A 13,286-nucleotide genomic window follows, 5' to 3' on the forward strand; every position below is an offset into this window, starting at 1 on the left:
TTTGGCATTTCTACCCAGATCTCAGAAAGTGCAAGTGTAACTTTCATTCTTAATTGTGAAATAAACATAATTCAGCATGTATTTTGACACCAGACTACCTACAGTCATAATCCTAATTCTTTTATTTTTTCATCGTATGACCGTGGACATGCTACTCCTCTGGATATGGTTTCCTTGATTACTAACTAGAAATGATTATTGTGCTTACCTCATAGAATTGAATGAGAGTTAAATAAGTTACAATAAAGACCGAAATTAGTAGTTAGCACATAATAAACATGATACATATATTGTTTTCCATTACTATTATTACTAATTTGGATTCAATTTATCAAATCAGCCATCAAGTTCTACTGATCTTGTCATATAATCTGACTCTCAAATGCATTTTTCTATCCATATTATCACTACTTTAGTTCATGCTATCTGATACAAAAGTGACATATATTCACTAATCAAATTTATAAACAGCTAGACTAAAAACCAATCATGCTAGCATATGGAGATAAAAATAAAAATGACACTCTGCCATTTCAACTGTCAATTAGCTCAATTAGAAAAGACCGCAACAAATAAGTAAAAAATTATAGCACAAAGCTGGGAGCTGCTAGCTTATGTCTATAATATCTTCTCAGGAGAGTGAGATCGGATAATTGAGGTTCAAAAGCAGCCTGGGCAGGAAACGATGAGACCCTTATCTCCAATTAATCATCAAAATATGCCAGAAGTAGAGTTGTGGTAGCCTTGAGGGAAAAAGTTAGTGCCAGGTCTTGAGTTCAACCCCAGTACTGGCACAAAACAAAACAGAAAGAGATTATTACTATAAAAGCAAGGATTACTGCTATGAGTAATATACTAGTATGCTAAGGGAACACAGAGAAAATTTCTATAAAGAAGTATTTGACTTCTACTAAAATGGATTTAGGATCTATGCTCCACTCCCAAAAAGCTATGAACATACCCCTACTGGAGCACTTAACACATTATATTGCTTTTATTGGATGTCCACAGTCATAGCAACTTTAGTAAGTCTAAATAACCCTCTTAAATCCCTTATATGCATCTTTGCGCTCAGTCCTGCCTCCACTACACCCTTTCCAGGTTTTCTCAAGGTAAAATGTCACTGTCATTGGTGTACATGCCCACAGTCAAAAAGTAAGGTATTATGTTGATTTCTCTCTTTCCTGACTCATATCTAATTTATCAACAGAGCCTTGTTGGTTCTAGCTCCCTAATATAACCTAATATAACCTAAATCCATCCAGTTGTATACATTTTCATTACCACTTCCATAAGCCAAGTAACCATCCTTTCCCATCTAGTTTACTGCAAGTTACCTATTGGTCTTCTTGCTTCTTCTTGATCCCTACAAGGTCTTCCTTGGCATTTTACATATCATAGCCTCTTTCCTAATCCCTCTCTATTTGGACTATTTTTATTTAGTGCCATTTAACATGACATAATTTATTTATCATCTGCCTACTCCTACTTGGAAATAAACTTTAAGATATTTTGGGTCTTTTTTGATCATTATGATGTCTCAAATGCTTAAAAACTGTCCACTACAAAGTTACTTACTAAAATGCTTATTTCATATTTACTCAAAAAAACTGTCCACTACAGGGCTGGGAAGGTGGCTCAGTGGTAGAGCACTTGCCTTGCATGCCAGAGGCCCTAGGTTCGATTCCTCAGCACCACATAAGCAAAAAGAAAAAAGCCGGAAGTGGCACTGTGGCTCAAGTGGTAGAGCGCTAGCCTTGAGCTGAAGAGCTGAGCGACAGTGCCCAGGCCCAGAGTTCAGGCCCCACGACTGGACCCAAAAAAAAAAAAACTGTCCACTACAAAGTTACTTACTAAAATGCTTATTTCATATTTACTCAAAAAATGTTTAAAAAATGTTTAATTCATAAATATTTATTATTGAATAATAATAAAAATAAATAAATAATCTTTAAGTGATAAGACTAGGGTAGAAAAAAGCATGAAGAAACTAATAAAGATTAATGAATAAAGATTAATGAAAACCAATTAGGAAATGCAAACCTCTTCTAAGAAGCATGATTGTAAAAGGAAGAAAGTTAAAATTAAAGTAAGTTAGAGAAAGGTCAGAGTTGTAGAAGGGTCATTACAAGAGGTGAAAAAAAAAAGTTTCTGAGTTCTCTTTCAGTTAAGGATCCCTTTCAGAATCAAACAAAAATCTCTGGATCCTCTCCTGAGGAAAACACAAATACCAGTTACATATCCTATATAATCTGGATATCTAAACCCTGATATGCTTTGAAATCCAAGATTTTCTGAACTCCAAATGGAAAATTCCGCATCTGACCTCATGTGAGGGGCTGCTGTCAAAACCCAGAAGTAGTAAAATTGCCTTCAGTCTAAGTGCAGAAATTGATGATATAAAAGAATTTTATGAGGGCTGGGAAAGTCTTTCAGTGGTAGAGCGCTTGCCTTGCATTCATGAGGCCCTGGGTTCGATTCCTCAGCACCACATAAGCAAAAAGAAAAAAGCAGGAAGTGGCGCTGTGGCTCAAGTGGTAGAGCACTAGCCTTGAGCTGAAGAGCTGAGGGACAGCTCCCAGGCCCAGAGTTCAGGCCCCACGACCGGACCCCCCCAAAAAAAATATTTTTATGTTTACATTTGTATTCTATCATTAAGATATCTCATGCAAGATTCCAAAACCTGATATCTGAAATATTTCTGGTATAGTACTCTGGATAAATAATACTCATTCCATACACACAAGACTTTACAATTTCCCTCAGGTATTTGCAGGTGAAGAAGTTTTAAAGCACAGAAACAATTCCAAAGACATGTGTTAGTGCTAATTAATGGAGAAAACCAGCTAGGTAACATAAGAAAAGCCAGGTTAAAAAGTATGCATGGGGACTGGGAAGATGGCTCAGTGGTAGAGTGCTTGCCTTGCATACATGAGGCCCTGGGTTTGATTCCTCAGCACCACATAAGCAGAAAAAGCCAGAAGTGGTCCTGTGGCTCAAGTGTTAGAACACTAGCCTTGAGCTGAAGAGCTGAGGGTCAGCGCCCAGGCCCAGAGTTCAGGCCTCACAATGACCAAAAAAAAAAAAAGTATGCATGGTCCTCTGAGGTAGGGGTGACAAAAGAAAGGGCAGATAGAAATTTGGTGACTTCCTATCTAGGATTCTAACTTTTCAATAAAGAGGTAAGACTATAAATTAGGGCCAGGTGCTAGTGACTTACACCTATAATCCTAGCTATTCATGAGGCTGGAATCTGAGGATTGAGGTTTGAAGCCAACCTGGCCAGACAAATAGAAGAGACTCTCCAACTACCAAAACAAAGCTGGGACTGGAGGTGTGGCTCAACTGGTAAGAGTGCCAGCAGTGAACAAAAAGCAGCAAAAGCAGGAGTTCCACTGTTCAAGCCTGTTCAAGGCATGAGCACAGACAGAGGCACAAACAGACAGGAAGGCAGGCAGGCAGGCATGCATGCATGCACACAGGCACACACGCACACAGCATATTAAAGGGTATTACAATGTGAGCAAAATAATGAAGCATTTAACACTTGCTCTACAAATGTCTACTGAAAATATTGGCATGCTTTGTATGCAGTTTAGAAATCTTGTTCCACAGGATCTCATCTAGCTTTTTTGTTTGTTTTTTTAACAGTCTTTAAGCCAGGCACTAGTGCCTCACCCCTATAATCTTAGTATTCAATAGACTGAGGTATGACAGCAATTCGAAGCCATCCCAGGCAGGATAGTATATGAGACTTCTATCTCCAATTAACCACCAAAAAGCTAGAAATAGAGCTGTGGCTTAAGTGGTACAACACTAGCCTACTACAGCTAAAAGAGCTCCTTGGCTGAGTTCAAGCACATATACACAAAAATAAAAACAATAAAATTGTCTTTAAAAGTTTAGATTTAGATCCCCACGCTGCTGATGACAAATATGGTATATAACATGTGAACACTGTTATATATTACAGACTGTGATAGACAATTTGCTCCAGGAAAGTTAGAATGAACTAGTGACTTAGAAATTATGTAATCACTTAATCACAATAAAAAAAAAAGAACCTCGGGGAAGGGAGGGAGGGAGGGGATGGTAGGGGGAAAACAATGGAGGGGGTAACAATGTTCAAGAGGAAGTGTACTCATTACCTCACTCATGTAACCCTCTGTATAGTATCTTTACAATAAAAAAAAAAAGTTTAGATTTAGGAAGTGGCACTGTAGCTCAAGTGGTAGATCGCTAGCCTTGAGCTGAAGAGCTGAGGGACAGCACTCAGGCCCAGAGTTCAAGCCCCACAACCAACAAAACAAAAAAACAAAGTTTAGATTTAAAGACATTTTCAAATAGGAACAACCTCCTTATCAAAAGGTTATTGAACATCATACAAGTTTATAGCCAGGTGCCAGTGGCTCATGCCTATAATCCTGGCTACTCAGAAGGCTGAGATTTGAGGATTGCGGTTTGAAGCCAGACTGGGTAAGAAAGTCCAGCTCTATGAGACTTTCTTTTCCCCTAATATTTCTTTATTGAGATTAAGTGACCACATATATTTCACAATACTGTTGCATAGTTATACTTAGCTAAGGTCACAAACTTTAACAATAAGACTATTCCAAATCAGGTGCTATGTACTTCTTTTTCCTTTTGCTTAGTATCAGCTGTTCCCTCTTTATCATTCCTTCCTTCTGATCACAGCCCTTGAGTTGCTTAGTTCATTTTCACCAATGTCCAGTGAAGCTGATAAGACTCATCTCCAATAAACTACTCAGAAAAAAAATAGGAAATGGTGCTGTGGCTCAAGTGGTACAGCACTTGTCTTGAGCTCAAAGAGGCTCAGAGCGATCAGGCCCTAAGTTTAAGCCCCAGGACCAGCCAAAAAAAAAAAGTTTATGAAGTTTATGAATGGCTGGGTGCTGGTGGCTTGCCTATAATCCTATAGCTACTCAGGAGGCTGAAATCTGAGGAAAGTGGTTTGAGCCAACCCAAGCAAGAAAATCCTTGAGACTCTTATCGCCAATTAAACACCAAAAAGACAGAAGTGGAGCTGTGAGCCCAGTGGTAGAGTGCTAGCCTTGAGCACAAAAGCTCAGTGACATAACCTAGGCTCTGAGTTTATGAATAATTTTGAAGATCTTTTATTTATAATAAAAAAGTGAATAAATGTTGTGAATTTCAATTGGAACAAAATAGTAAAGTTGCAGTTTAGCTTAAGAAGAACTCATCATTCCAATCATTCCATCCAAACACCAAACTCTGTTTTCTCTGTTTTTCTCTTTTATAGTATAAAGAAACGTGTCTTTTCAATGCAGCATGAAACAATGCCCTAAAGAGAGGTAGTGTTTATCAAGGAACACTTGGAAATACAAGAAAGGGATAGTTGTTTCCAGGAAGCTTCTAGACTAAAAGGATTTAGTAATATGAGAGTGACAAAAAGAACCAACTTACTAACTAGTTCACTTCAAAAGATTCAAAATGTACAAGAATGTTCAATTATGTTGTTTATAATTGTCCCTTACTGTCCACTAACGGTACAATAAGTCGAGTTGATCCTTACAATGGAGCACTAACCAGCAAAGTACAAGCAATAATAAGGTTAACTCTAAGCTGAATGCTGGTGGCCTACACCTGTAATTCTAGCTACTTGGGAGCCTGAGACTTGGGACTGAGCTTCAAGGCCAGCCCAAGCAAAAAAAAGGGCTGGACAAGGTGGTGCACACCTTTATTTAGCTACCATGGTAAGCTTAAAATAGGCAGATCATGGCTCAGACATATGCCAGGCAGGAAGGCTGAGCCTATCTGAAAAATAAACAATGCATAAAAGACTTGGAGGTGTACCTCAGAAGAATGCCTGCCTACCAATAAAAATGCTCTGAGTTTGAACCCACTAATTGCAAAAATAATAAGGTTAAGAATAAATCTTAAAAACACAATGTTAAGAAACAGCATGCCACAAGGTGCTGATGGTTCATGCCTGTAATCCTAGCTACTCAGGAGGCTGAAATCTGGAGATAGAGTTTCAAAGCCAGCCCACTCAGTAAAGTTGTGAGACTTTCATCTCCAATTAACTACCAAAACGCCCGAAATGGAGCTGTGGCTCAAGTCGTAGTGTGGTAGCCTTGAGCACAAAAGCTCAGGTCCAGAACACACAAAAAAAGAAGCAACTTGCTATAAAATATACAATACCACTTACATACAAAGGATGTAAAAACTATAAGATATGTGTTCTCAAAGATGGAGAAACTAGAAGGAAAAGCAAGTAAGTATCTATCATAGAAGTCAGCAAAGTATGGAGGAATGGGTATGTGATCTGTTAGATCTGTGATACACTAAATAACAACATCCGCTGTCTAAACAACTAAACAATCTAAAACACCTAAAACAAGACAGAAGAGAAAACATAGAGAATCTCTACACATGATTATATGCTGTACTAAAAGTAATCTTTCTTCAGAAAGTAACCAAAATGAAGTATATTTGGGGAATTGTTGCTATTAGATAATAGCAAAGTTTAGAGTTCTTTTTTCTTTTGTCAGTCCTGGGGCTTGAACTCTGGGCCTGGGCGCTGTCCCTCAGCTCTTCAGCTCAAGGCTAGCGCTCTACCGCTTGAGCCACAGCGCCACTTCCGGTTTTCTGGTGGTTTATTGGGAATAGAGTCTCACTGACTTTCCTACACTGGCTGGCTTTGAACCGTGATCCTCAGCTCTCAGCCTCCTGAATAGCTAGGATTACAGGTGTGAGCCACTGGCGCCGGGCCAAAGTTTAGAGCTTTAAGTAAATATTTCATTAATGCAATCCTCTTCCTACTTCCCAATAAATAAGACTGACAGAGTCCATTGCGCAATTGAAATACAAACAAACATTAGTTTTACCCTGGAAACAGAGTTGAATGTAACATCTTCCCTTATGCTATTTATTCTATTTTCTTCAAACCGATCGTTGTTCTGTTTATTTCTTCACAAGTAAACAAGTACTTGAGAAGCTGAAAACCAGTAGAGGAAATTTAAACAACAAATAATTCTGGGACGTAAGGGACTGAGGTGGGAGGAAGGAAAACACCGGAACGCTGTCATCTATGCAAACTTTTCCTGAAACCACAATTCTTACTTAGGAATGGAGATGATCCGATCGATCGATCACATATTCATATCCATAGATTTACATACATAACAGATATAATAGATTCAGGAACGTATATACACCCACCCACACATGTGTTTTTAGGGTAATCAGCTACACCACCACCACAAAATTGAGACTTCGGGGGCTTTCCAGACAAAAATCGGGCATGCCCTGTCTTTCTTGTGTACAATATTGAAATTGTTGAGAATCTCGTGCAAATGCCTACATGAGTTCCGCCTTTCGCCTCTCCAGGTCCGTAAAAGAGAAGTGGCTCAAAAGTGAGCGATTGGGGGGGGGTCAGATCTCGGATTCCAAATTCCTCAGCTTCACTCCAAAGAGTTTCTACTCAGCAGAACTGAGTCCCAGCACCCGCGAGCCGCGGCAGGGAGCGGAGCGGTCACCATAGGAACTAGGTTTAACCCTGACCCCCTCAGGGCACCGCAACCCGGGGAAAATCTGCTCCCGGTGGTCTTCCCGCGCCCGCGCTCCGCGCAGCGGGCTCCAGCAGACACACCCCACCCGGGGCGACCCTCAGACCCCACCCCACCCACCCCCACGCCCCCTCCTGCAGTCGCCTTCCGGCCCACAAGTAGCTTTCCCCCACCCCGGCGCGTCTCCTCGACGTCTACCTGGAGCTCCGGGGCCCTCCCCGAGCTTTCCGGCCCACCGTCCACCTCGGAGCTCATCCCGGCGACTGTCAGGTTGCGTCCCTCGCTGGAGACCCAGGTCCCACCCCGTCTCCATCCTCCCGCCCCTTTCTCCTCCCTTCCCTCCCCCAAGTTGACCTGGCTCAGGCCCGGCGAAGGCGGAGTACAGGCGGGGCCTGGCGGGAAGGAGGTGGGGGGCGGTTAGCGCCGGCCCGCTTGCCGTCGGCCCCGCCCTCACGCTCTGTACCTGAGGGGGGCTCTTCTTCCACCTCCCCGGCGCCTTCGCTCCACTTCCGTCCGGCGCGCCCCTAGGCCCCGTGCGCACGCGTACCTGGCTCGACTCGCACTCTCGCGGGGACTACGAGCCGTGCGCACGCACCTAAGCACGTAGCGACGCGAAGCTCCACCTGCCAGCCTCTTTCAGGGCTAGGAGAGTCCTCTTCCTGGCCCATCGGCGCCGCGCAGGCGCAAGCCCACGCAGCGTCGAGGCGCGCGTCCGAGCGTCCTGTCTCCTAGTAACCATCCTCACGCTCACTTCCCCTCACCTGACCCCCGCGGCACCGCAGAACGCGCATGCGCAGGGCTGTTACTCGCGTGCCTCTGCCCAGCTGCTCTGGAACATTTACTGTTTGGAGGCGGTGGTCTTGTGCTGCTTCCCCTAGGGTTTCGTATCGTTCTGGACCCACGTTCAGTGAAACGGTCACTCCCCAGCGCTGATCTTGGGAGCAGTTCCTGCTTCACCCGGGAAATGTTTTGACGGGGTGCTCCTGGTCCGGTACCCCTTCTCCTGCTGCTGTCCCCGGGAGAGAGCCCACCTTGCCTGGTGAGCTTGGGCAGCCTCCAAGCCTGGGGAGCCCGTAGACCCGACGGTCTTGGTCAGCACGATCGGTCGACCCACGATGGAATCGCCAGATGGCAAAACTAGCAATAAAAGGCCAGATTCCTTCTCCAAGTCACTTCCCCCCCTCCAACGCCCCACTACAGAAAAGGTCGCCACCATTAACAAGGAAAAAATAGCCCCAAGGGGCTAACAGTGTGTCGATTTTGGTGTTTTTTTGTTTTTTGTTTTTTTCCTTTTCCTGGTCCTGGGGCTTGAACTCGGCCTGGATGCTGTCCCTGCGCCTCAATGTGTTCAAGGCAAGCGCTCTACCACTTGAGCCACAGCTCCACTTCCGGTTTTTTGGTGGTTATTGGGATGTCAGAGTCTCACTGACTTTCCTTGCCCGGGCTGGCTTTGAACCACGTTCCTCAGATCTCAGCCTCCTGATTAGCTCGGATGACAGGCGTGAGCCACCAGCACCCAGCTTCCCCCCACCCCCAGCCCCCCAATACTATTGAAAGTTGCCATCTCAGAAGCCTTCAGTCTGGGAGCACTGACTTCACTTGAACGCTGTACTGTGTTGGATGACCCAACTGCTTTAAAATTGTTGTCTCTTTTAAGATATTGGAAAAACACAAAAAGATTTTTTTTCCTTCGAAACATTTTTTGATACCTGTGCAACCTAGGATGTTGAAACACTTTAATTTCACATCTTGCCTTTCGTCTGTGGCATTTTGTTTTCTTAGGAGTCTGTAATATTTCATGTATTTTCCTCATACCTTATATAACGGTTACTCTGCTGTTAGAATTGTATTTACAGATTTTAAGGGTTTGGAGGCGTGGCACAGGTGATAGAGTGCCAGCCAATGAGCAAGGAAGCACTTGGGGGGAAAATTTATTATTGCACACGACGTTGTGATGGGTTACCTTGTGACAGTTGGCCACAAATTTGATTTTTTTTTAAAGCACATTCTGGAAATATGTTTGTTTGATTGAAATAAATTGTTTATTTTTTTAATTATGTTACCAAAGGTGGGGAAATTAGCTTTTAGGTGAAAAAGAATGAGCACTGCATCATTCTGTGAGTTGTTTTGGAGTTCAGCTTGAAGAAGAAATATTTCCTGATGTTTAGTATATAGTTAAATAAGCAGAATTTCTGAACTTATAATGATGACATTAAGTTTCCTGTTTTTTCCTCCACAGGTGACACTGACAGTAGGTTTTTATGGTGGTCCTCTGATAATCTAGACATGGTGTAAGCCTATGCATTTCAAAAAATAAGGTCACATTTGAGGAGACTAAGAGTTCCTGTTTTACTTAGGTGAGTATTCTTTTCCATAAAATATTAGGCATAAATAACTTTTATGGTAAAACATTTTCTCAGAAAAGCACACTTAAATGTAAGTGCCTTGATTTTCCAGCCTCTGAATTCTTTTACGATATTTCTGTCATTATATAGTATCATACTTAATATTATTTAATTTTCATTTGCCATAAACCTTGTAAACATAACTAGACACTAGAAAATTTAAGTTGAGTGTTCCTCAACTTAATTGTGTCAGAAAATCAAGAAGTACATTTCCTCTCAAATAGAATTACACCTAATTGATTAAGTAAGGAATGAGGAAGCATGGGCTCTCAAGGCCCCACCTGAAGTGTTAGGCAAAATAATGTATAATCCAGTATCCTCTTAGAACTTTAAGATTATTTTGAGTTTACAAAAAAGAATGTGCTAACTTTAATACTTGGGCTTGAGGTGTGCTCAGGAATAGAGCTAATTGTTTAGGAGAGTGAAGGCTATGATCCCCAGCACCAAAAACAAACGAGCAAAAAAAACCTGTTAGTTGAACATTTAAAGGTTAAAAGAAAGATTCTTCACAGAGAAATTTAGAAGTACTTCCCTTACAAAAAGAATTAGTAAAGTTTAAGCCTGTATGTATGCTACCCAAGATGAGGCTTGAAAGGAAAGACCAGGGAGATTCCTTTTGTAACAAGACTTTTAAGGGAAATTATAAACCTTGCAAACCCTTCCACAAAGAAAATGTAGCACTTGGAAAAAATTGGCAGTTTTACTTTATATTTTTAACATTACTATAATGTTTCCTCTAAACCAACATTTCTGTGAAGTTGTTGAAATTCGTATTGTATTCACTTGTTACTTATACCTCTTTTTTTTTTTCAGTAATCAAATTGAAGAAACATTTCCGCTGTTTAAACTACTTGTTCAGCTGTCCCAATGGGATTTTGGCTTAGTAAATCTGCTAGTCAGATATCTGCTATGGAAATGAATTCAAAAGTGGATGATCACTTAATGAGAGTGACTGAGCAAAGCAGGCTGGAACCCGTGATTCGGTTATTTCAAAACACCAATAAAATAAGACTAGAAGACAGAAACCAAGAAAACTTCACAAGAACTGAAGGGACTGGCACAGAATGTTTTTCAGAGAAAGATTTGGGCCCAGTAATATATGTTAAAGAAAGTGATGGAATAGAAATGACTGACGTGGAATGAAGTAATTTGTACATTTTACCAAAGAAACCAAAAATTGCTTTTGATTAAGAGGAGGTTTGCGTTAGGTCTGAACAATATTACAGAAACATAACAAAATGAGTTCATAAATCATCTTAAACTATATTTTTGATAGTCCATATCAAAAAGCAGTTGCTTTAGGGAAAAAAAGCCTTCCCAAAATTCAAAATATGTCTCTCTAGGATTATGTTCTATCCTCAGTAAAAACCAGAGGTTTTTTTTTTAATAACAATGTTTGAATGTCACCAAAACATCCAATTTCTTTAAAAAGTAGTTTTTTTTAAGTGCCTAAGTAATTGATGAGTGTTTCACCCTATTTCCAGTACACTACTTTTGTATGTTGCATTGACAGCTTGGGATTTTTGTGTTAAGATAGTGTATCTTTGTACATTTTACATTTGTAGTATAAAAGATCACTACAGATAATCTGCAAAAGACAAGTTAATTATCCATCAGGAATATTTCACATTTTAAACCTCCTATTCCCCATGTTGAATCTATTTCCAAATTAGGAAATAGCTTTTTCCAAGTGTAATAGTTAATCTTTCAGATGCTACCGTTTTATACTACCTTTAAAGAAAGAAAAAAAAAACTTTTGAAGAAATTCTTGTTATATGCCAGTGTTTGAAATATCTGGGAGCTTGAAACAACAGTATTATACTATGTAATGTTAGATGAAATTAAAGCTATTCTGTATCTAGATATATACTATTTGTATTCTGTATGATTTGTTGCTTTTAGGGTTTTTTTGGGGGGGACAAGGGAGTGCTAGGGGTTGAACCTTGGGCCTGGACATTCTGAGCATGTGCTCTGCTACAAGCTAAATTCACCCAGCATATCTTATGTATATTTTGTAACATGTTCCTATAATCTAATATATAGTTACTGTCTCTATTACTCAATTGCTTAATCTCCTTAATACTTAAACAGGAAAGGGCATCTTTGAGGAAAAATATTTTATAATATTTTATAAATCAGAAAAATACTAAATGTAGTTGTAGGGAATAATGATCCTAAAGTTTTTTTTAATGTTAAATGGAACATAAGCCCAAAAGACACAATTTTTTTAAGTTCTTTACAGAAGATAATTCTTTTGGAATGAAAAAAAAATCCGAAAATCATTCATTGTTCACCTAGCCAATAGTACGCTTGTTGCTGGAGACATGTCAATGAATAAATACTCAGTGCCTTCACAGTGCTGCCTGTCTGCCAAAGAAGACAGAACAAAACCATTGATTACATAGGATATAAACTGTGGTATACTGGGGTTGGGAAGGTGGCTCAATGGTGGAGTGCTTGCCTTTCATGCATGAGGCCCTGGGTTCGATTACTCAGCACCACCTAAGCAGAAAAAGCTGGAAGTGGTGCTGTGGCTCAAGTGTTCGAGTGCTAGCCTTGAGCTGAAGAGCTAAGAGACAGCACCCAGGCCCAGAGTTCAGGCCCCACAACCGGCAAAAATAAACTATGGTGTATTATAAAGAAAAAAAAAGTATTCAGAGAAATGAATAACATAGTTATTGGAGGACAGCTAATTTTTGCAATCCCATGATTGTCAAGTGGATGATGATGATTATGATGATGATGGTCATCCAGGAGATGAGAAATAGCTAGTCAGGTGAAGCTTGGTCCATTATCCTACTCTTAACTTTAGGTTGGCTTTGTTGTTTTGCACACAAGAATGTGGCTGAAGTGCCTGAACTGAGCTGCTCCAGCAGCCAGCCAGCACCATCTGCCACAGTATGCATACCAGCCACCTCAGACAGCCCAGCTCAACCAGCCCTTGCTCAGTGAAGCCACAGAATAAGTCTTGTTGGAACTAGCAGAGAAATCACCAACTTGCCCATAAAATGGTCACTGCTAATAAGTCATTGTTTTAAGCACTAACGTTTGAAGCAGCTTATTACAATAACTAGTAGAAACCATTACCTTGCTCCTTGACTACTAGGAGAACTTCCCATCAGGCTGAGTCTTGGGATTTCTCTTGCCAATTACAGTTAATTCCAAGTATACTAATCACTGTCTTGAGTGATCCACTCGGTCCAACTTAACTATAAGTATAAAAACATCTCTTGGGGCTGGGAAGTTGGCTCAGTGGTAGAGCGCTTGCCTTGCATGCCTGAGGCCCTGGGTTCGATTCCTCAGCACCACATAAGCAAAAAGAAAAAAGCCA

General features: G+C 40.8%; 1 protein-coding gene across 1 annotated transcript in view; it reads right to left on the reverse strand.

The window, feature by feature from the left end:
* Positions 1–7,818, reverse strand: part of Tsga10 (testis specific, 10) — a 108,084-nt gene extending 100,266 nt beyond the window's left edge. Inside the window, exon 1 of the mRNA XM_013019733.1 lies at positions 7,749–7,818. Within this exon, the coding sequence (XP_012875187.1) occupies positions 7,749–7,805 (57 nt within the window). The 5' untranslated portion in view covers positions 7,806–7,818. The remainder of the gene's footprint in view (positions 1–7,748) is intronic.
* Between the last annotated feature and the right edge of the window lie 5,468 nt (positions 7,819–13,286).

This window comes from Dipodomys ordii, unplaced genomic scaffold (assembly GCF_000151885.1).
Source record: "Dipodomys ordii isolate 6190 unplaced genomic scaffold, Dord_2.0 Scaffold47, whole genome shotgun sequence".
In the NCBI taxonomy this organism is placed as follows: domain Eukaryota; kingdom Metazoa; phylum Chordata; class Mammalia; order Rodentia; family Heteromyidae; genus Dipodomys; species Dipodomys ordii.